At 42.4% G+C, this 21,872-nt stretch overlaps 1 protein-coding gene and 1 long non-coding RNA gene across 3 annotated transcripts in view; one reads left to right on the forward strand and one right to left on the reverse strand.

Annotated features, from left to right (window-relative positions):
* Positions 1–21,872, forward strand: part of LOC128824673 (uncharacterized) — a 178,668-nt gene that overhangs the window by 120,972 nt on the left and 35,824 nt on the right. The gene's annotated exons all lie outside the window — the stretch shown is intronic.
* The window catches only part of ADGRD1 (adhesion G protein-coupled receptor D1), a 251,438-nt gene continuing 234,090 nt past the window's right edge, over positions 4,525–21,872 (reverse strand). For both annotated transcript variants that reach the window (XM_054006447.1, XM_054006445.1), the window contains 4 exons: positions 16,036–16,162; positions 14,767–14,808; positions 10,240–10,332; positions 4,525–7,883 (listed from right to left, as the gene is read on the reverse strand). In XM_054006447.1, coding sequence (XP_053862422.1) covers positions 7,788–7,883; positions 10,240–10,332; positions 14,767–14,808; positions 16,036–16,162 — 358 coding nt within the window. In that variant the 3' untranslated portion in view covers positions 4,525–7,787. The remainder of the gene's footprint in view (positions 7,884–10,239; positions 10,333–14,766; positions 14,809–16,035; positions 16,163–21,872) is intronic.

Here is a 21,872-nt window from a genome sequence, read left to right on the forward strand (position 1 = left end):
GGAAGCGCCGACCGGGGGCGCGGGGTCTGGGGGCTGCCCGGCAAACTGTGAAGCCGGTAGCGCTCGGGCAGCCCTTTCCCCCTGGCTGGGAGTGGGAGGGAGGAGGGGGCGGGGTTGGGGCGGAGTCGGGGCGGAGCTGGAGTGGGAAATGGGCGGGGCCAGGGCCCCGTGGAGGGTCCTCTTTTTTTTATTTGTTAAATATGGTAACCCTATAGTTGTATTTCTGCAGAATCTCTACAGGGTGTCAATCTGGCATATGTATTCCATACTACACAGTCTATACCAAAAGTTGTATTTAGTATAGTTGTAGCTGTGCCAGTCCCAGGATATTAGCAAGACAAGGTAGGTGAGGTAATATCTTTTATTGAGCCAACTTCTGTTGGTGAGAGAGACAAGCTTTTGAACCACGCAGAGCTCTTCTCCAGGTCTGGGAAAGGTACTTCCAGTATCACAGCTAAATGTAAGGTGGAAAAGATTGTTTAGCATAAGTAGTTAGTATATATACTAAAGGACCATTCAAGGTCTGTAAGCCACTACCCCCCTTTTTATGTCCTATGACTGCAGAGCACAGCTACCAACTTTCACGCGGTAAATAAGCACCCCGACTTTCACAAGAAATCAGAAATCAAGCTAATCCCATTTCAAAACCAGGCCCAAACAAGTCAATCCCTAAGAACCCAACACTCTATGTGCAGTCTGGGAGTGTGGTGGGCCTGCTGTGCACCCCGACTCACTCCCCTGCTTGCCCCCCCCTTACCCCTGCTTGCCAGGAGCCAATCAAAAAAAAGAAGCAACAAGCTACAAGCCAAACAAGCAGAAAGCTACAAGCCAAAAACTAGTCAACAAGCAACTCCCAAGCCAATTAAGCCAAAAACAAGCCCAATTTCTGCATTTTTTCCCGCAGGTTTGGCATGTCTGCTGCAGAGATGTTAAAGGGCCACTCTACCTTGAATGGTCCCTTAGAATATGCTAAATAATCTCTTCCACCTTGCATTTAACCTTGAGGATTTAAGTGGTGTATAGGCGAATTTCACCCACTGTCCGAGAGGCTAGGTTCCAAATGAAAGTAGTAATGGTTGCTACATTTTGTGGCCTGTAGCATACAAGTCAGTTAAATGAAAGGTATTAAAAAAGCAGAAAGTCTTATGGTTTTTTTTTAATAATTAAATGAATATTTTAAATTTGTATTAATAACTTGTTTTAATTAGATTGCATTTCATCACTGAAGTATAATCTCCCTCTGAGAACTGTCAGGGATGGAAAAGTACATATCAGCGAACACAGGACATTAATTCATGCATGGACCTAATGATCCCTAAGAAAGACAAATCTCCAGGGTGTCCCTAAATGCTGGGTTTTATATTTATCTCAGAGATGTATAAAATCACATGTAGGCAGAGTGCTCTCTGTTGACTACTCATCTGCAAGTCTTAATGCACAATGTTTAGTTTACTGTGCGCAAAATATAGCGTAAGCACAAAGCTTTTTTTATAATCTCTCGTTCCTCTAAGCGTCCCCGAAACCTTGACAAATACTACTTAAGCCTCCTGTGAGGAATGTACCTTAACCGCCATCACCTCAGCTGTCTGTAGAGATTGAAACTTGGAGCTCTGAGTCAGTGACGGCAGGGCCTTGGAGTCTTTTTCCCAATACACTCTTGTCCACTATTCCCCCAATAACCTATTTTTAGAGCATGAAGGGTTGGGGATTAGTGATGAGACTTCCCTACATTTGGTCAAGCTGGGAGGGTGGGGGGGGGGCAGGTCTTCAAAACAAAATTGCAGAAAGCAGCAATGCCATTGTTGTCATAATCCTTTTCCTAAAATGTTAAGGTCCTAATAAATTAGACCAACATGTTCAAAGGGGGCTACTGATTTGGGGTGCCTCTATTTCTGGTTGCCCAACTTGAGACACCTTGGAAGAGCATGATTTTGAAAAGGTGCTGACTATCCACTCTCTGAAAATCTGGCCCCTTTATATCATGTATCAAGCAGGGCCAGCTCTACTGTTTTTGCTGCCCCAAGCAGCGCGCCGAATTGCCGCCACGGACAGCGGGGGCAGTCCGTGTGCCGTTTGGGTGGCACACGCGTTTCTGCAGCGGCGGCAATTTGGCGGCAGCTTCTGTCTTCAGCCAGAAGACAGAAGCCACTGAATTGCTGCCACGGGCAGCTGAACATAGAAGCTGCCGCCGAATTGCCGCCACCACGGAAATGTGCGTGCCACCCTAACGGCACACAGACTGCCCCCACTGTCCGCGGCGGCAATTCGACGCACTGCTTGAAGCGGCAAAAACACACGGACTGCCGCCCCTTGCAGATTGCTGCCCCAAGCACCTGCTTGGAATGCTGGTGCCTGGAGCCAGCCCTGGTATCAAGTTGAGTGCTCAGAATCACTAGTGAAATCTTGGCTTTGGATTTTAGTGCCTAGCCTGCTATATGTGTCATTCTGCTTCCTTGGTGTTAGGCATATACTCATCTAGGGGAATGCTCAAATGGGAAAGTGAAACTCCCAGTCAATCCAATTTTCACACAACAAGCACCGGAGAATAGTGGGGGAAGGTAAATTACCTTTTTTTTTTTTTAAAATGTGGGCAAGTTAGATATTCTGCTCCTCTCTCTTCTGGTACTTATTGGCTAATTATCTGAGAATTGTCATCCAATCAAGGAAGCTGCTTGGTTATTTACATGCTGAACAGTAAGCAAGAGGCATCCTTTCAACTCAGAATTTATTTGAAGCATTCGATCTCTGGGAAAATGCTGATGTCTGTAGCATATTTAGCATTGTAACCAACCCTGACAAGATGAAAGATAGTCTCCCAATTCAAAGAACATAAGGAATTATTGAGGAAGAAAATTGTCTGAACGAGGGCAATTACAGCAATAACTATCCATGACGTAAATGGTATCAGGTCATAGAAGCATAACCTAAGATGTAATGAAAATACTTTAAAGGCAAACATGCTGTAAATCAGACACAATATAATATCATTTATTACTCTGTCGGGGATGATAAGTGTAAAAGAAAATCTCTTCTTTTCACAAGATAGAGGGAAAAGATACTTACAGTATATTCCATGCTGCTTTGCTCTATGCAAAAGAAGTAAGGTTTCGTAGCATATAAAGAGAGTATTTCAGTCCCTACGGTAGAATCCTTGTCATCTAAAGCCCAAACTTCCATTTTAACTTCCCGGAATATAATCACTCTGGTTATGCTTCTCCACACAATACACACACACACCGCAGTGTGTATACACACAGCAGTGGGAATTGAGTTAGTGGTGTATTAATTATGCTAGATCTCTCTCTAACCTTGAAACCATTTGACATCTGTACTTTTGCACTTGTGTGATGATTAAGCTGCTTGGCACTATATGAGTTTCATCATGGAGCTGTTGTATTTCTGGCCTATTTTTATATTACCTGTTGTTTAAAATAAGGAGGCGGGAAAAGAAACTGGATCCAAAATGTGAAAGTAGTAAGGGATGGCAAAAGCTTGTAGCTTTTGTGATATACTTTGTTATGGCCCGAATCCTCAGTCCAGAATGATATTCTGTCCTGTATAGAGGGTCAGCAAGAGGGCTATGTGCCACTGAAGTCCTACTTCTGAGGGCTCAAGTGAGACCTAAACCTTGTGCTACACTTCTACACAGGTGAATTTCACCTAGAGTGACCAGATAGCAAGTGTAAAAAATCAGGACAGGAGATGAGGGGCAATAAGCGCCTATATAAGACAAAGCCCCGAGTATCAGGATTGTCCCTATAAAATCAGGACATCTGATCACCTTAATTTCACTGCATAGCACATAGCCTGAGCACAGGGGTTGTGTGTTGAGAGTTCTGCAGCAACTACATCAGTGATTCTCAAACTTTTGTACTGGTGACCTCTTTCACATAGCAAGCCTCTGAGTGCAACCCCCCCCCCTTATCAATTAAAAACACTTTTTATATATATTTAACACCATTATAAATGCTGGAGGCAAAGCAGGGTTTGGGGTGGAGGCTGACAGCTTGTGACCCTCCCCATGTAATAAGCTCATGACCCCCTGAGCGGTCCTGACCCCCAGTCTGAGAATCCCTGAACTACGTGAATCCTTACAGTCTGTAAGTATCTACATGGGGAACAAATAGTTACTGATGAGCTCTTCAATCTGGCAGAGAAAGGTCTAACAATCCACTGTCTAAACAAATTCAGACTGGAAATATGGTGTACATTTTTAATGGTGAGGGTAATTAACCACTGGAACAATTTACCCGGGGTCTTGGTGGATTCTCCATCACTGGTCATTTTAAAATCAATTTTGGATGTTTTTTTCTAAAAATATGCTTAAGAAAGTTTAAAGTTTAAAACAAAAACGTTGCCTACATAGTATCTTGGTGATATTAGGCCACACGTTATGAGTATTTCAGGGGGACTTCTCACATGAGTAAGGATTGATATGCTTAGGCACGGTGTTGGTACTTCACTAAGAAACTATATATTCCCAATGTTCTTTAACCCATGTGAATAAATGGAACAAACACAAAATCTTGTTAGAAAATTAAGATGTTTTGTTTTATTTTGGAAAAAAAAAAACATTTTATTATTACTTACTTGCAAAATCATTCTTGCTACATCATCTAATTTAAAACTCACATCTCATTCAATTAAGATTTCATACCATTAAGAAAATGATGTTGTCCCGAAGAAATACTGCAAAAGCTGCCATATACAAGCCCATAAATAAACTGCATGATTTTCATACTTTAAGACTGAGGATAAGAACAGGGTTTTTTGAAGATTCATTTCAAGCATTTCTATTTCAGTATATTTTCTGCATTCAGTAAAACTGTGAAAAATACATAGAATCAAAGAAGATGAACAGACTGGGGGGGGAGGGAGGACATTTACAGTATGCTTGTGGTTTTTTACTGCTTTATCAGAAACTAAAGAAGCAAACAAAAGGAACTCCATTCCCATTACTAATAATACAGTGTTCTAACTCCTAAACTCACGTGACATAACCAAGATATACTACTTTATGTTCAAAATGCACAGATAAAGCATGGGACAAAGGTTATGTACTGGAAAACATTGCAGTATCTTCAATAGGTCTCAATACATATGGGTTAATAAATGTTCACTCCTTATATAATACATCTATGTCATATTCCAAAGTGTTTAAAAATCATGTTTATGATTCATTGAGTCTATTGATGTATTTTGGGGACCACATTATATGTTATACCTGGATAAAAAAATAGACTTAACCCTTTATAGTAGATGCTGTTGTACTGTATGTCAAATGTTATTTTCAAATGGATCTATGATAATCATTGCTACTGACAGTAACTTAGGTGACTGCTATAAATTTAGCAAAGGAGTTGCATTCAAAGTGAGAAAATGGCACAGTGGGAATTATAAATATTTAAAAATCCAGGTTTTTTTAAAACCCCTGTATTTCCTATGACTCATTCACAACATCACTTTTACTATAACGTAATGACTAGAAGAGAAATCGCCTAATAGATCGCCTAATAGGGTTAAAATCTATATCCATGGTCACAGTTTTTAAAAAAATGTGCTTCAGTATCAAAAATATGTTTAAATATTTTATCAGCACACAACACAGACACTTCGAACTCTGTTCTCACAGTACAGTTCTGTTACAACAACCTGCTTCCATATATTCCAATCGCTCTTCCTATTGTATCTCTTGGAACAGACATTCTCTTTCCACAAGGGTCTGCTGTATTTACACCGTTGTAATAATTATTCCAATGCTCAAAGGGCTAAGAGCAAGCCTATGCACAAAAGCCAATAGAGAGAGAGAGACGCTTCAGTATTTAGCTTTCTTCTTTCCCTGCTTTTACATTTAGCTGTCAACAAAATAGAATTATTCTGCTCACAGGATTAGAATTAATAAATGTCTGTATTTACAAGTATTTATGATAGACACAGTGGGCCAAATTCTGCTCTGTTTTGCCTGTGTACATCTGGAGTAAATTTGTTTAAGTTAATGCATTAACTGCAGAATGTGGTTCCCTTTTTAGTTAGTTAGGGAACAAATCCCGGTCCCCTTAAATCAATGATAAAACTCCCACTAACGTCAATGGGAGATTGTCATTGACTTCAGTGGATCAGCCTTGGCCTTAACTGTGGAAAGTATAAACATTCAATTAAGTGGGGAAAGATACTTTGAAAACGTTGGGTCAAATCATTGGCCCCCTTACAGCTGGTGTCACAAAGCCTTGGGAAAGCAAGCACAAACTACTTGGGGGTTTGCCTACTGAAGGGGAATCCCCAGGTGAGATGGGGCAGCGTTGGGGGTGGGGTGTTAGAGATGTGGCGAGGAGAAAGAAGACGTGGCAACAATGTCTTTTTGGTCTGAGCAGACTGAGCTGGTGGAATGTTCTCTTTGGAACGATTGTTGCTGAGCAAAGAGAGCAAGATGCATATTTTTGAGGCCAAATTAGCCCCTGGCCAGCCTTAAGATAATAGGGGCATGTCAGTGGCAAAAGCCACCTTGTCCTCTCCCCACCAACCTCGCTGGGTGGGCACAACAAAGTGTGGCTGAGGGTCTGCCTCAGTGTGTCCAAACTACCTTCAGTGACTTACCGACTGACACAGTCTACGAGAACCAGGAAGACATTGCTCCAATGAAAAATGAGTCCCCCCGCCCCCAAAGATACTACAGAATTGTATTGGAAGCAAAAGCTGCTGAATGCTGAGTAGAGTTTAAATCACAAAAGACTGTTTTGCGGTCTGTTTAAAATATGTCTGTAGATACCAATACACAGACCCATCTGCAGCCTTGCTACCTTCACAGTATTTTGTTGGAATTCAGTGTCTCATTCTGACCACTAAAAGGAGAAAGATAAGTCACAGTGTGGGTTTTGATTTCCAGAAGCTACAGGTCAATTTCATTTGTGAAATGCGTGTGATGGACCGTTGTTGATCTATCTGAAAGACTGAGACAACTAGCTTCTATTATGGTTTGTCAGCAGACAGAAATCACCCTTTAACTGAAACTAACATTGCGGATTGGAGCAGGGCAGTCAGAGCCATTTATATATATTGCAGATCTGGAAAAAGGAATATCTAAAAAGTTAGCAGTCTGTGTGTGTGTGTGTGTGTGTGTGTGTGTGTGCAATATATATATATATATATATATTTTGAATATGCACACGTTGTTTGTGTGTATATAGACATAGTGTTTATCTGCTTCATAGGTCCCAAGTCTATAGAGCAGGCCGAATGGCTGGAATTTTTCTTTTTCCCCCCTCAAGGTCTGGCTTCTTTACAGTGTTCCAATAAAATGCCTGTTGGCAGAATGTGGTGTTAATAAGCTTCACTGGGATAATTGGATTACTTAAGATATTACATGTAAACAGAGAGTACACAGCTAAACAAGACTAGCCCTGTTACAACATCACAATAGGAAGCATTTCATTTGCAGAGCACAAAAATGCATCTTTCCTGAAATACTTGACCTTTAGATTTAGATAGCAATAACCTTCCCATCCCTAGCGTTGTCATCGCCATTGACAAAACCATCCAGTGTATAGTAGTGCTAGTTACTCTGCAGCTATTGCTAATAGCCAAGTGGTAGATTGCATTACACACTGGAAGGGAGGCAGATGAGGACAGACTTGTACATACTCGGCAAAACAATATGGCAATTTCCAATTTATTAGGCAGTGATTAGAAGAGCAGTTCCTACTGGCATTAATGGTGAGAAAATAATGGTGACGCTGTATTGGAGGTCCTGAAGGTATGGCTTGATTTTCAGAGAGAATCTGGGTCTAATATCAGACTGCTGATAAATCAATCCGATTGGCTGAATTAGTACTCTTGTCCCAGGTGTTCATCTTTGTAGGAGTTGTACCCGGCCTATTCCCAGTCATCTGGAAGACAAAATAGTATTGAAACTAGATTTACTTTTGGCAAATCGCTATTGACTGGAGGACATGAAAGCCTGAAAACATCAATCTAGACTCCCTGTTACCTTAGACTCTAGAGAGCACAAGCCATAAAGGAGCCATTTAACATGTATTGTCGGGTATTATTCAGTGATCACTGCCAATCATTTCAGAAGCTATCATTTCTAATAGCCAGTTTTCTCATAAAATAAATTTCTTTTGTCTCAAGACAACTTAAGCCCTCCTTGAGTGGGGGAGAGAGAGAGGAATGCATATATACACACTGATTTGTTTATACAAATGTTCATTCGTGGGACTCAAATGTAAAGGTATTCTGCCTGGAGCTGGATGGAAATTGTCTGCTGGAACAAATTTGCATCAGAAAATGCCAATTTGTCAAAAGCAAAAGGTTTCACGCCAATCTGCCACTTTTGACAAGTCTCATGAAGGAACACAGGCAGAACCTGGCCTGTCAGGCAGGTTTCACATCTCTCCCTGCCACCTTGCCCAGCTCCTTGGCAGCACACCTGAAGGACTGCCCTGGAGTCGGGACTCCTAGACTTCCAGGATTTGCAGCTCCAGGACAGCCTTGCTATGTGGATCATCCCCAGGGTTGGGGACACCAAGGCTTCCAGACTCTCAGGCCAACTGGCTCCCTGGACTGACTGATCCCTGCAGCCCAGGGAGCCTGCTGCCACAGAAGCCCAACAGCCAGACTCTACCTGGGGCACACAGGGCTTCCAGGTTCCCTGCCACAAAGCTGGAAGTCTGGAAGTCCTGGGACAGGCTTCAGGGTCTGTGGTTCCAGGGCATACCCGCCAGGCAGACTGGCCCCCTAGCTTCCATAATCTTGGCCTGCCCAAATCTTGGGGCAGCTGGCTTCCAAGGTTGTGAGAATTGGGCAGTCGGGGAGCCAACTACTGTGAGCATTGGAGAGCCAGCTGGCCCGGGAGCCAGGAAGCCATGGAGTCCCTGGCCCTGGGGGAGTCTGCATGGCAGGGCTGCCCTGGAATCACGGATCCTGAAAGCCTTGCCAGCTGATGGCTGAAACCAACATGACTGCAACATTTCCGTTTGGTTGAAAATTTCAAAAACTTTGAAATAGCGAAATTACCCATGAAACAAAAATTCTGACTTTTGACCCAGCTCTAACCCTAACCAAAAACTATGGTCATCAGCTGAAGTTAATAGCAAGAAAACTCTTCAAGGGCCTGGTTCAAAGCTCATGGAAGACCATGGAAAGACTCTCATGGACTTCAGTAGGCTTTGAATCAGGCCCCAAGTTTGACGTTTTAGAAATTTTACTCACTGGCTTATCAGAGAACAGAATTTAGTCCTCTGCTTTCAGAGTATCTCCTATAGTCACAACACAACGCTGGCGATAGAATACACTGTAGACACAAGTGCTAATTCATTTCTGTGCCCCCTGTCATCTCATCTTTCTTTCCACAATATTACTCTAGAGCTGGGCAACATTTTTCAGCTGAAACTTTTTTTTTTTCCAACAAAAAAAATGCAAATCCGGATCCAATGAAATATTTTGCCAAAATTTGTGTCCATTTGGGCAAAATGTTTCAGTCAAAACAAAATAAAAGTTTTGGAAATGTCTAAACAAATCGTTTTAACATTTTGAAAATGAAACGTTTCAATTTTTTGGGCTACACAAAGCTCTGAAGGAGAAGGACGGACACACACACACACACTCACCCTTTAGCGTCATGCTCAGGGCACTCACTGGGGATGTGGGAGACTCAGGTTTGAATCCCAGCTCGGGGGCAGGGACTGCAACCCCGAACACTCCCCTCCCAGGTGTCCTAACCATCAGGCTACTGGCTATTCTATTCTGGGTTGGGCCTAGGGTGACCAGATGTCCCAATTTTATAGGGACAGTCCTGATTTGGGGGGCTTTTTCTTATATAGGCACCTATAACCCCTCCACTCCCGTCCTGATTTTTTACACTTGCTATCTGGTCCCTAGTTGGGCCTCTCTCCATCTCTTTTGTTGAATCCTACATCTGCTCCCTGGTTTTGTGACTGCAGCCCTTCAATTCATTTGCTTATGTTAAAGTTCAAAATGAAACATAGTTTCAGGCTGAACAAAAATGTTTCCTTGACTTAGACACAAAATGAAGTTTTTCACTTTGTTGAACTTTTTCACTTTGTTGACCCCCCCCCCAAAAAATATTTTTTTTTAACTTCAGCTTGACCAAATCAAACAATTCTTTTGATTTTTTTTTTCAGAACTGCCAGTGAACCAAAAAATCAGTTAGTCTCACAGCTTTGCTCTACAACCTTCCAGCCAGTACAATAGGATAAAAATGGCATTGATGGGAGTACTTACGATATCAGAGTTGAAGGGTTTCACATTGATGTTGCGAATGGAACTGCTGGTGAGGGACCACACCTTGGTTTTGTGCTTAAAGGCGGCTCTAACCTTTGGAAAGAGGCATTAGAAGACAGTCAGGAAATGATGATCCTAATCTGGTTTTATTTATTTTCAGGTACAAAGTATTGTCTTTATCTTATAAATGGATGAGGGTTCATATGCATATACTACTATGGAATATTTGCTGTTCTACTGTATAGTAATAATAATAATATCGTGGGGTTCCATTTTAGTGTTAATCAATAGGTTTGTGATCAGATTTGCACATTTTATAAGTAAAAATATAAGCTCCAATTGTATTAGCTAATCTGTGCACTCAGGGGAGCACTTCCCTGGACTCTGTGCAGTTCCAAAGTAACTGCTTGCCAGGAGCCACCAATGGTTGTGGCCTCCAGGTGCACCCCCAGAGACACAAGGGGCTTTGTGCAGTTCATCCTGGTCTTCTGGGGATCCCATAGGTTCTATGTGAGTCACCAAGTTTGCAGGTGGGCCCTGTGTTCTTTTTTCACTGGATGCAAACCCTGACAGTGCGCACACACACACCCATCTCCCTCTGATGGGATGAGGGCAGGGCCGGCTCTGGCTTTTTGGCCGCCCCAAGCAAAAAAAAACCAAAACGGGGTGGCCAGAACGGCAAAGCAAAAAAAAAAAAAAAAACCTGCGGTGTGGCCGGAGCACGGGTGCAGGGAGACTGGCTGGGAGGTACGGAGGGGGAGCGGGTGGGAGAGAGAGAAGGGGAGGGCCAGGGCTACAGCAGGGGCGCTGCCACGCGGCCCCTCCTGCCGTGCCGCCTCCTGCCACCTGCCGCGAGGGCTCCGCTCCGGTCGGCGGGGAGGAAAGGAAGAGGACTGCCCTGCAGGGCACTCTGGTTCTCTGTGCCGCCGCCCTACAGGGCGGCCAGAGTGGAACAAGAACAAAACAAAACAAAAAAAAGCGGCCATGCCGCCCTAGGATTGGGCAGAATGCCGCCTCGAACAATCTGCCGCCCCAAGCACCATCAGCTGGTGCCTGGAGCCGGCCCTGGATGAGGGGATCTGGCATGCAGAATTCCTCCTCTAGAACCCCTCCTGGCAAGATTTTCCCTGACGGGAGATGATCCAGGCAGTTGTTTTTTCCCAGCTGCCAGCCCTGCAGATTCTAATAATCAAGTAACACTAGTGCAACTCCATCACCTTCCATATTATGGCTGCACGGGTGTCTATGCAGAGAGGCTTTGGCCCAGCACTGGGAGCTTAGTAAATAATTGTGTTGATGGTTGTGAGCCAAACTAGAATGCAGCCTGCTTCCCCAATGCTGTGCTGGCTCCGTGGAAGTAAAAATGGGACGAAATATTTATTTTAGTCACTAAAATGCAGAGGGATCTGTTGAGCAAAAGGTGCCATCTTATGTAGTCACTTTTCAGAGCGGGACTGCAGCATGGCTAAAATTCCAGCATGAGGCCTAGGCACCACTTATCTGGAGAGCCTGAGTGGGATTTAAAGATGCTGGCCAGTCCAGACAGAGGTGAATTTCACACTTTAAGAATAATGTTCACTTTGCACATACATGGTGCAATCTTGGCCCCACTGAAGTCAATGAAAAACTCACCCACCATGATCCTCCAAATACCCACCACTCCACTGAAGTCCTAAAGAAGTATGTCTTCATAGTGACAACAGGGATCATATCCCCATGCCACTCCAGCTCACCTTTCTCAGTCAAACAGCCCCCCTGAAATCAATGGGACTGTTCATGTCATTAAGCCCTAGTGCTACTTTGTCGTTCTCTAAAAGCATTGCCTTTAATTTGGCACTTGAGTGTCTGATCACATTTACAGGTGGCAGGGAACAGAATACTCGCCACCCTAGCTACAGCTTTACATGTACCTTTATATTTATGAACTACATGATGCTTTCTGATGAAATTCAACTTCTCTCCAGTTGGATAAAATAAAACCATGCCACGCAGAAATGTGGTGATGGGTGTATGTCAGTTTATTGTGCTTCCATTTTAGAAGAAGGTGACAAAGCAATTAAACATGATTCTTAAATGCTAATATAGGGGCAATATCAATATTCCCATTTTAGAGATGGGGAAACGGAGGCACAGAGCAGGGAAGTGACTTGCCCAAGGTTACCCAGCAGGGTAGTGGCAGAGCCAGGAATAGAACCAGTGCTCTAGTCACTAAGTCATACCGCCCCCTAGACATTAGAATCCAGCATGATTTACAAAATGCTAATTGCTAAACACTAGTGGAGAAAAACCAGGAAAATTAACTAACTAGCTCAGTGGCTTGTCAATCTGTGAGACTTAATAAATCTGGAGAGAATTAATTATCACTGTATTGATCTGGCACCCTTTGAAGTCAGTGGCAGTTTTGCCATTCTGAAAGCAGAAGGGAGCCAATGGTTGGCGATTTTTAAAAACAAGTAAACATATTCTTGTTTTGATGGCAGGTACAATTAAAATTAGGGTAAGGTGGTCTGTATATTTGTAGTTCCTGTGGTGCTGTATATGTACCTTTTTATATTTCTCCCGCTGTGATTGCATGCTATAATTGTTGTTTATATTCTCCTTCTAATTTTGTTGTTATTCTTTTTACTTTGAAAAACAAAACAAAAAATAACTGCAGGTAAAAAAGGATGTAGTCTGCTCTGTAGTTCCAGCATTGCCAAGGTCCTCAGGCAATCAAAAGTACTGCCATTTTTTATAGTACTTCTTCAAACAAGCCTTATGTATTGTTTGTAAACGCCTATATCTCTGCTTTACCCTACTGATTTGAAATATTGCTAGCAGTTTTGCTTTCCTATGTCTGGGATTCTCTGATACACAAAGTTTTAAGGAGTAAAGCATTTTTTTAAAGTTTTTTCGGAAGGTTTATTTTAAATAGAGACCCTCATAGAGACTGTACAGTGGAGCTAATAAGAAATATTCTCCAAAAGCAATTGCTCATTTCTGCTGTTTGCCAGGGATCAGACTCTAAAGTACCTAGTGCCTCTAAGATCACTCTGAGGAGTTTATGAATTCCCTTCCTTAGTAGGTTGCTGGGTTTTTTTTGTTTGTTTGTTTTTTAAAGGTAGCAAGTCAGATATAAATATCTGGACATTGGATTGTTTTGTCTGGGAGTCAGATGGGTCCTGGAGAGAAAGAGGCTCTCTGAGCACAGGGAACAATAGGATATTTAAATATTTTTCCTTCTTAACTTTTACCAGCCCTCCTAGCTTTACACACTGGCGTCTCCTTCTGATCCCACTGCAGCTAGAGAATTCAGTACTTGGTCCCAACACTATGAAGTCACTGGGGCAGAGACCATGATTACATTCAACAATGGTCATGATGATGGTGCTCAGCGAACACCTGATTATTGCAAACACCATGTCCTGCCTGCTTCTGCGCAGGCAGAGAAGGCCCGTAACACTGAAGAACTGGAGTGATTCCAATGGGTATGTGTAGCATGGAGGGAAGAGGCATGGGATAAGCAGAAGAGTGATCAGTAGTAGGTATATGTGTATATGCTGATCCACTGATTAAAACACCCACCTGGTATTGACAGCGGCTTCCATCACCACCTTTGATTTACAGTAACAATGGCATATTGCTGGGCTCTTGTGCTCAGCGCCCTGGGAGAGGGGAGCATTCTGGCTGCTCCGGTCCACGTAGCGAATCCCGGTCAAGGCCTATTTATCTGGCTAAAGCTTTGGCTCTAAAGGAGTCAATCCAGTGACACAGTCTTTACATGAAAATATCCCCCTTTAGTCCACTGTAAAAAACATAGCATCCTGCCAAGAAAAGTCCCCAGGAAATGTTCTACTCTGGTTTCTCATTAATAAAGGGATTAGTGAGTTCTAAAAGTTTGTTTTGTTGAGATGAATATTTATTTTCCCTTCTGGCTCTGAAACCCAAACATTCTCACTTCAGAAATGTTGCCCATAGAATGCTAGTCTCCATCCATGCCCAAGCAGTACGTTTCCCCTTAGACTTGAATTCTAATCTGTTATCACGTATTTGGAAACTCCGCTTCTTTAGGTTAAATGCGCTAAATGACATACATTGCTACAAAGTGGGGTCATGTGTGTCCAGGAATCCTCTGAACCAGAAAATCACTGATAGTTTCATGTTTCTCCCACAGAAACTTACAAATATCAGTGACAAGGAAAGTGCCCATAATGGGTTCATTCGCTGTTTATTTTACACCCATGGCACTTGAGTTTTTTACCGAGTTCCTACTTTCCTGAAGATTTCATAAATTGTAATGACAGTGACTACATAAAAAACATACACATTGCTAAGCAACTGTGACTGAGGAATAAAGGGCAATTCTTAAAGCAACAGCATTAAACAAGGAGTTCCTAAAAATACTGAAGCTGATTTACAAACTTTATACCATCCTAACACTATTTTAGCATTATGTGGCTCTTGGTTTTACTACAGAAAGATCTCTTACTGGATGTTTACTGGGGGGGGGGGAGGAGGAGCGGGGGAGGACGGGGACAGGGGACATACCTCTGAATTCAGAAGGCAGTGAAACAGGAAGATGAAAAATCCCTAAAAGAAAACAAAAAAGGGAAGAAGAATATTACAGGTTATTACTTGAAGTATTGCACTAAGCAAGCATGTAATAGATCGAAATTTACAATTGAGCATGAATGGGTCAAATTCTTCCCTAACTTAATCACTTACAACATTAGGCTACTGATAGGACTGGTCAAAAATTTTCCATCTAAAACTTTTACTTTATTTTTAAGGAACTTGGGTTTTCAACAAAATTTTCACAGAAAGTGTCTGCCTCCAAATCCAAATACACCTCTACCCTGATATAACGTGACCTGATATAACACGAATTCAGATATAACGCGGTAAAGCAGTGCTCCGGGGGGGCGGAGCTGCGCACTCCAGCAGATCAAAGCAAGTTCGATATAACGTGGTTTCACTTATAATGCGGTAAGATTTTTTGGCTCCTGAGGACAGCGTTTTATCGGGGTACAGGTGTATCTAAAAATCAAAAATGTTTTGGTTGTTGGCAATCAAAGCCCTTTTCCACCAGTTCTAGCTGGGACCCTATGATGTATTATCTGTTTGATTATCTGTGGAATTCCTTTGTGAGAGAACCAAAAAATTCACAAGTGCTGCTTTTACCTCTCTGATCCAGGAAAGAACTTAAACACGCCCTTACTTGTATGTCTGTATTCAAGCATCTGCTTATAGTTAAGCAGGTTCTTAAGACCTTTCCTGGCTAGGGATGCTTTTGGTGGATCAGAGCCCTTCTACCGTGTCCTCTTATCACAAGTCCTGTATGCTGCATCAGTGGGCCTCTTTCCTTCTAACCTTTGTCAAATGCAACACACATACCCGGTTGCTGAATCTGATGAGATCTACCCAGCCACTTAGGATTGTCTTATTTGGCTCCTTCGGGATCACAGAATCTTAAGTTGACTTTACAAACTTGAAAAATTTCAGCAGTGCATCCACTGTTAAATCTAGTCCTTGGTTCCTCACTCTTGAAAATGAAATGTGAATAAACTCTGTCAAGGGCAGTGTTCAGTGCCTGTTCATCTGGTGGCTGTTAGAAGCCTCACTCAATTGCTCAGTATTTTCACTGTCTATGCAGAGACTGGAGAAATATCATTGATTGTACATGCTTATGAGATAAAGGGGTATGGAAGATCAGAAAAATATACACAAATGAAAACATTGCTAAAGATCTGTCCGTTGCAAGCTTGCGGTGCTCTACAGCTCTTGTCTGAACCCTCAGAGCCTGCATTATGTACTTACTTGCAAGGAATTGAATATTGCAAACATGTACTGAAATACTATTGCATGGTCATTGACAGCTAGAACTCCAAAGATCCATGAACTTCCCAAGATCGGTAACAATACAGCAACTGCCTTAGCTGTCAACCTGAAAGATAAAATGACAGGAAATTTAACAGAACTGCCAGGCAAACAGTATGTTTTTAAAACATCCGAGGGGAGATTTTTATCAATTATTTCTTGGCACACAAGTGATTGCAAAAAAAAAAAAAAATCTTCACAGACAATGCAATCGGATTGTTGCTCAGATTTATTGATGATGTAGAAATGATTTGCCATGTCAGCTTTTGAAAAAAAATGAAGTCGGACATATTTATGTTCACAACACACAGAAAGAACTTCATCAATATTGTTCTCATGAGTCAGTTGATAAGAGCGCATTGGTTGCACTTAAATAAGAGTAATCTCTTCAATGTTCTACAGTGCTTTCCTCTTCAAGGATCCAAAAGTGCCTTCCAGACTATGGGTAACTGAAGCCCACCAAACTCAGGGAGACAACTCTTGTCAAGTGCTCATGCATCTATAGATCAGTAGAGAGGATTGATGGGCCAGTGGTCCAGGAACTGTCTGTCTGTCTGTCCCAGGTCCTCAAAAGTATTTATGTACCTAGCTCCTATTGAAATCAATGGAAATTAGGTGCCTAAAATATTTTTCATGCTTTTTGCCTCAGTGTGCTTCAGTTCCTCAGCTGTAAAATGGGAATAACAGTGCTTCCCTACCTCGCAGGGATTTTGTGAGGATCAATTCGTTAAAGATTGTGAGGCGTTCAGATACTATGGCAATGGGGGCTGTGTAAGAACCATGTTGTTATTTATTATTATTACTGAAGTGCTGAGGAGCCCTAGTTATGGACCAGGACTCCACTGTGCCAGGCGCTGTACAAACAGAGCAAAAAGACAGTCCTTGGCCCAAGGGACTTAAAAATCTAAGTATAAGACAAGAGACAACAGATAGATATAGACAGATGTGTCATCAGAATTAGGCCTTATGTCTCTGCACCTACAGCCTCCTAAATTAGGGCCCACAGGTGCAGGGCCGGCGCAACCCATTAGGCGACCTAGGCGGTCGCCTAGGGCGCTAACATTTGGGGGTTGGCGACCACGGCAGCCGGATCTTCTGCCGCCTCTGTTGGGGGCGGTATTTCGGGGGTTGAACCTTCCACCCCCTTTGTCGGGGGCGGCATTTCGGGGGCGGGACCTTCCGCTGCCTAGGGTGGCAAAAAAGCTGGCGGCGCTCCTGCATGGGTGTGAGGTGCAACATGCTTTCAATCTCCTGCAAGATGTTTATCTTCATCACCAAAAGGAATTAAGCGTGATCAGTACCTCACATGGGGTGCTTGAGACCTTGCATGATCAGCATTTCCAGGAAGGTAATTTGCAGTTCTGGGATTTGTTTGCTGGTTTAACTCAGGATGTTCTGATGTCTTTGCTGCACCAGAACACCAGCCAGCCTGCATGTAGGACATGGAGCTCGGTCCAAACTGAAGTCACACAGCATTACTGTTTATCTTACATAATTGTCTACTCTCCAAAAGTCCTTTTTTTCCCCCCAGTGCATTGTTATTTCTCTACTTCCTTGAGAGATACTGACTCTCTGCAATGAATTGTACTAAAGAAACATTCATGTGGGCATGTAAACATCAATACTGAGTGTAGCAGCTGTAAGAGCATTGAACAAGAAGTACCTTGTCTGTTTCTACGTATGGAAAGCATGAGAACAGCTCATTCCATCTGCATTCAGTTAAAACAATATACAACTTACAATATACAACAAATTAACTTGCAGTTAATTTTTTATTTTCTTTGTACTTGCTGAAAGTTGATCTGAGTTAGAGTGAAGCCAGGTGACTTGTGAATATGTACATAGTGACTCCAGCACAATCCACTTTCTCCTAACAAAAGATTCAGTGGCGACATGCCTGGGCCAAAGCTTTGGACAACCAGAAAGTATTCAGCAAGGGCTTGCTCACTCAAAACTCTCATGGAAGTACATCTCTACCCCTATATAATGCTGTCCTTGGGAGCCAAAAAATCTTACTGCCTTATAGGTGAAACTGCGGTATATCGAACTTCCTTTGATCCGCTGGAGTGCGCAGCCCCGCCCCCCCCGAAGCGCTGCTTTCCCGCATTATATCTGAATTCGTGTTATATTGGGTCATGTTATATCGGGGTAGAGGTGTACTGGGGAAAAACCTCCTAGTTTTCTCCACGGGCACAAAGCCTATTAGCCAACTGGCACTCAGCGGTGTATTATCGCCTAGGCCAGGGGTTCTCAAACTGTGGGTTGGGACCCCTCAGGGGGTCGCGAGCTGTCAGCCTCCAACCCAAACCCCACTTTGCCTGCAGCATTTATAATGGTGTTAAATATATAAACAAGTGATTTTAATTTATAATGGGGGTCACACTCAGAGGCTTGTTATGTGAAAGGGGTCACCAGTACAAAAGTTTGAGAACAACTGGCCTTGGTCGGCAAATTTGCAGGGGCGGCAAATTTATAATAGCAGCATTTTTGTAATTGCGGCATCAGTGACGCTGTGATTCTACCAATCATAGTGCGTATTGAAACCACCAATGACGGTACAACACCATTTAGTAAACATACTTGCGAGAATCCTAAACGTTAATAATATGATTGGAAGGAAGAAATTAAGCGGTTCTCAGTTTTGGATCCATGCGCGGTCCCGCACTATAAGCGAAATTGCGCTATATAGGCACGCGTTCAAGCGAGGGTCTGCTGTACTTGTAATTTTATTTACAATCAAACTTGTAAATGTTCAATTATTTTAATGATATTTAGATTCATTTTAGTTCAAACAAATTTGTAAAAAAACTAAAACAAATTCATATGGGGCCGGTGGCGGCAAAATCATTAATCCGCCACTGCTGGCACCTGTGCAGTTCTGTTATGCGAGGTGGAAAGATGCAGGAGATTTGCATGCCCTATACCTCAAATTACTGAAATCCTGCAAGATATCAAGGAAGAGATGCTGCCTTCCATTGGCAGAGTGGAAGTGGAGAAAAAAGCCTCCTCCTTCCCGGAACTGTCTAAGTCCTAACAAAGGCACATGACCCCAAGTCCCCGAAGCAAGTGAGTAATCCAATTCCTAGTGAGCATTGCACTTAAACATGTGTTTAAATATAAGCACATGCTTAAGTCCTATTGAGGCCAATGTGATTTAAGCACATGCTTAAAGTTAAGTTCTTTACTGAACTGGGGCTGTGGTAAAGGTGGAGATCAGTAAGTCAGGATGGGAATATTGAGGGAGGGAGGGGTGGAGCCAAGGACCAGCCCACCCTCTGAACTATTGCATCACCGAGGAGCTTCCAGATTGCTAATAGGAAATCCATGCAGGAGATAATATTGCCTCAAGCAATATTAACCTTCCCCTTTGGTGGGGTTAGGGTGTAGATGCAGGAGAGACGCGCCTACAGCTGCAAATCTTTTGTTAGAGCAAGGCTCTATGATGATTACAGAAAACAACAGGAGAAAAATGAGGCTACTGTATAGCATAACTCAGGGGTTGGCAACCTTTCAGAAGCGGTGTGCCGAGTCTTCATTTATTCACTCTAATTTAAGGTTTCGCTCGCTAGTAATACATTTTAACGTTTTTAGAAGGTCTCTTTCTATAAGTCTATAATATATAACTAAACTATTGTTGTATGTAAAGTAAATAAGGTTTTTAAAATGTTTCAGAAGCTTCATTTAAAATTAAATTAAAATGCAGAGCCCCCTGTACCGGTGCCCAGGACCCGGGCAGTGTGAGCGCCACTGAAAATCAGCTTGTGTGCCGCCTTCGGCATGTGTCCCATAGGTTGCCTACCCCTGAACTCAATGGAAAAATCCTTTTAAATATTGAGTGCCAAGTCCGTCATCTCAGTGACCCAAGTAAACAAATCTTTGTCTTTGATTAAAAGAATACGTAGAAACACTGCATGGGGTCAAGGCTTGTGTCAGAGAAGAAAGCCTGGCTTTCTTAAAATGTATGTATTGATGAGAAGCTTGCTGTCCTTGGCCACAAATATTTTAGTACAATTCAATTTGATTCTGCAAAGGGTCTTTCAGGCAGGAATTGAAGAAATACAATAAACCCCAAGGTCTATTATTCACTTACAATATACACTTCAAAGAATCTGGTCTTGAGAGCAACTTGATCAATGGTGCAGAATTATTTCATGATGCAAGGATGATATTTTTTTTCCTCAAGGCTAAAGTCCTTCACTTCAACAGCAACACAGGAAATATTTCCCACTGACACATTGCCAAGAACCCAGATCCTGCAATGAACTCTTGTGCGGAGAGGGAGGGAACAAAAAACCCTGTGACTGGGCTGAGCCCCACTGATTTCAATGAGGGTCCACCTGCATAGGACTCATTGCAGAAGAGGGGCCTTAGCAAACATGGAGAAAACAGAATCTGGGCATTTAGACATTTTAGATCTCTCATCTAATCCGATATTAAAAAACACTTTCCATTATGAACCCATCACTCGTACCCGTCTGCTGTCTCATACACATCCAATTTTATGAAATTTGCCTTTTGGGATAAACTTGTCCTTGTTTGGTTTCTTCCCAAAGGGGAGTTTGTTTTCATTTTTAATTTAAATTTGAGCAAAATGACTTCAGCCATATTTGGAATCATTCGACCACAACAAATACACTTTTCCCATCGCAAAACTATTCTAAACATCATCTTGATTATCACTTCAAAAGTTTTTGGGGTTTTTTTTCTCCTGCTGATGATAGCTCATCTCAATTGATTGGCCTCTTACAGTTGGTAGGGGTACTTCCACCTTTTCATGTTCTCTGTATGTATAAATATCTTCTTTCTGTGTGTTCCATTCTATGCATCCAATGAAGTGGGCTGTAGCCCATGAAAGCTTATGCTCAAATAAATTTGTTAGTCTCTAAGGTGCCACAAGTACTCCTGTTCTTTATTCTAAACACACTATCCAAACAATGCTTCAGTAAGAGTGAATGACATGAAAACTGAAATGTGGGCTAGACTCAGTGGAAACTTATGGACTAGTCAGTTTGGGCCAGATTCACAAAAGGATATAGGTGCCTAACGATGTTGTTAGTCATGTAGTATGATGTACAAAAGTATCAAAGCAGGTTAGGTGTCTAAGTCCCACTGACAGTCAACGGGAGTTAAGTGCTTTATTGCATTATAAATTCCTCTCTGTTAGGCATTCTTTAGGCACCTAAATACTACATCTGGCCATTTGTTTTTAACAGGTTTTGATTTAACAAAGGTCATAGACCTTTGAAGACTGAACATTGACCATGTGCAATAGAAAAATGTATGAGGGCAGGAGATGAACGCTAATTAGAGAGGCACTCTGTACATGTGCATCTTTTTAAGTGCACATCCATTTAAACTGGGTGTTGTTTAGGGGTGAAATTCACCCCATGCAGAGGATCAGCACAAGATGTGAGTGTCACTTACATCCTATTTAGGACCTATTTTGCTTCAGTGTATAGATCTTACGCCAGTCTGTCGCATGGGTGAATTTCACCCTAAGTGTGAATGACTGGTTCAAGGAGTTATGAGCTTTACTAACCAAGCTAGGAGCTTGGCAGCATTTTTTCCTTGACCTTTTTTATTTTCTTCCCTCATCCTCTTCCCCCACTTCCCCAAACTTTGTTTCATTTCCTCTTGACCTTTAAAAAATGCATAGGAAATTAAATGCAAAAAGCTGCATTAAGCAACAATAAGGTCAAAAAAATTCAGAAAATGCAAAAGATACGGGTCCCCTAGTTACGTTAATTCCAATGCACTGCACATGTATGTTCTTATTT

The sequence above is a fragment of the Malaclemys terrapin genome, chromosome 16 (assembly GCF_027887155.1).
Source record: "Malaclemys terrapin pileata isolate rMalTer1 chromosome 16, rMalTer1.hap1, whole genome shotgun sequence".
NCBI lineage: Eukaryota > Metazoa > Chordata > Testudines > Emydidae > Malaclemys > Malaclemys terrapin.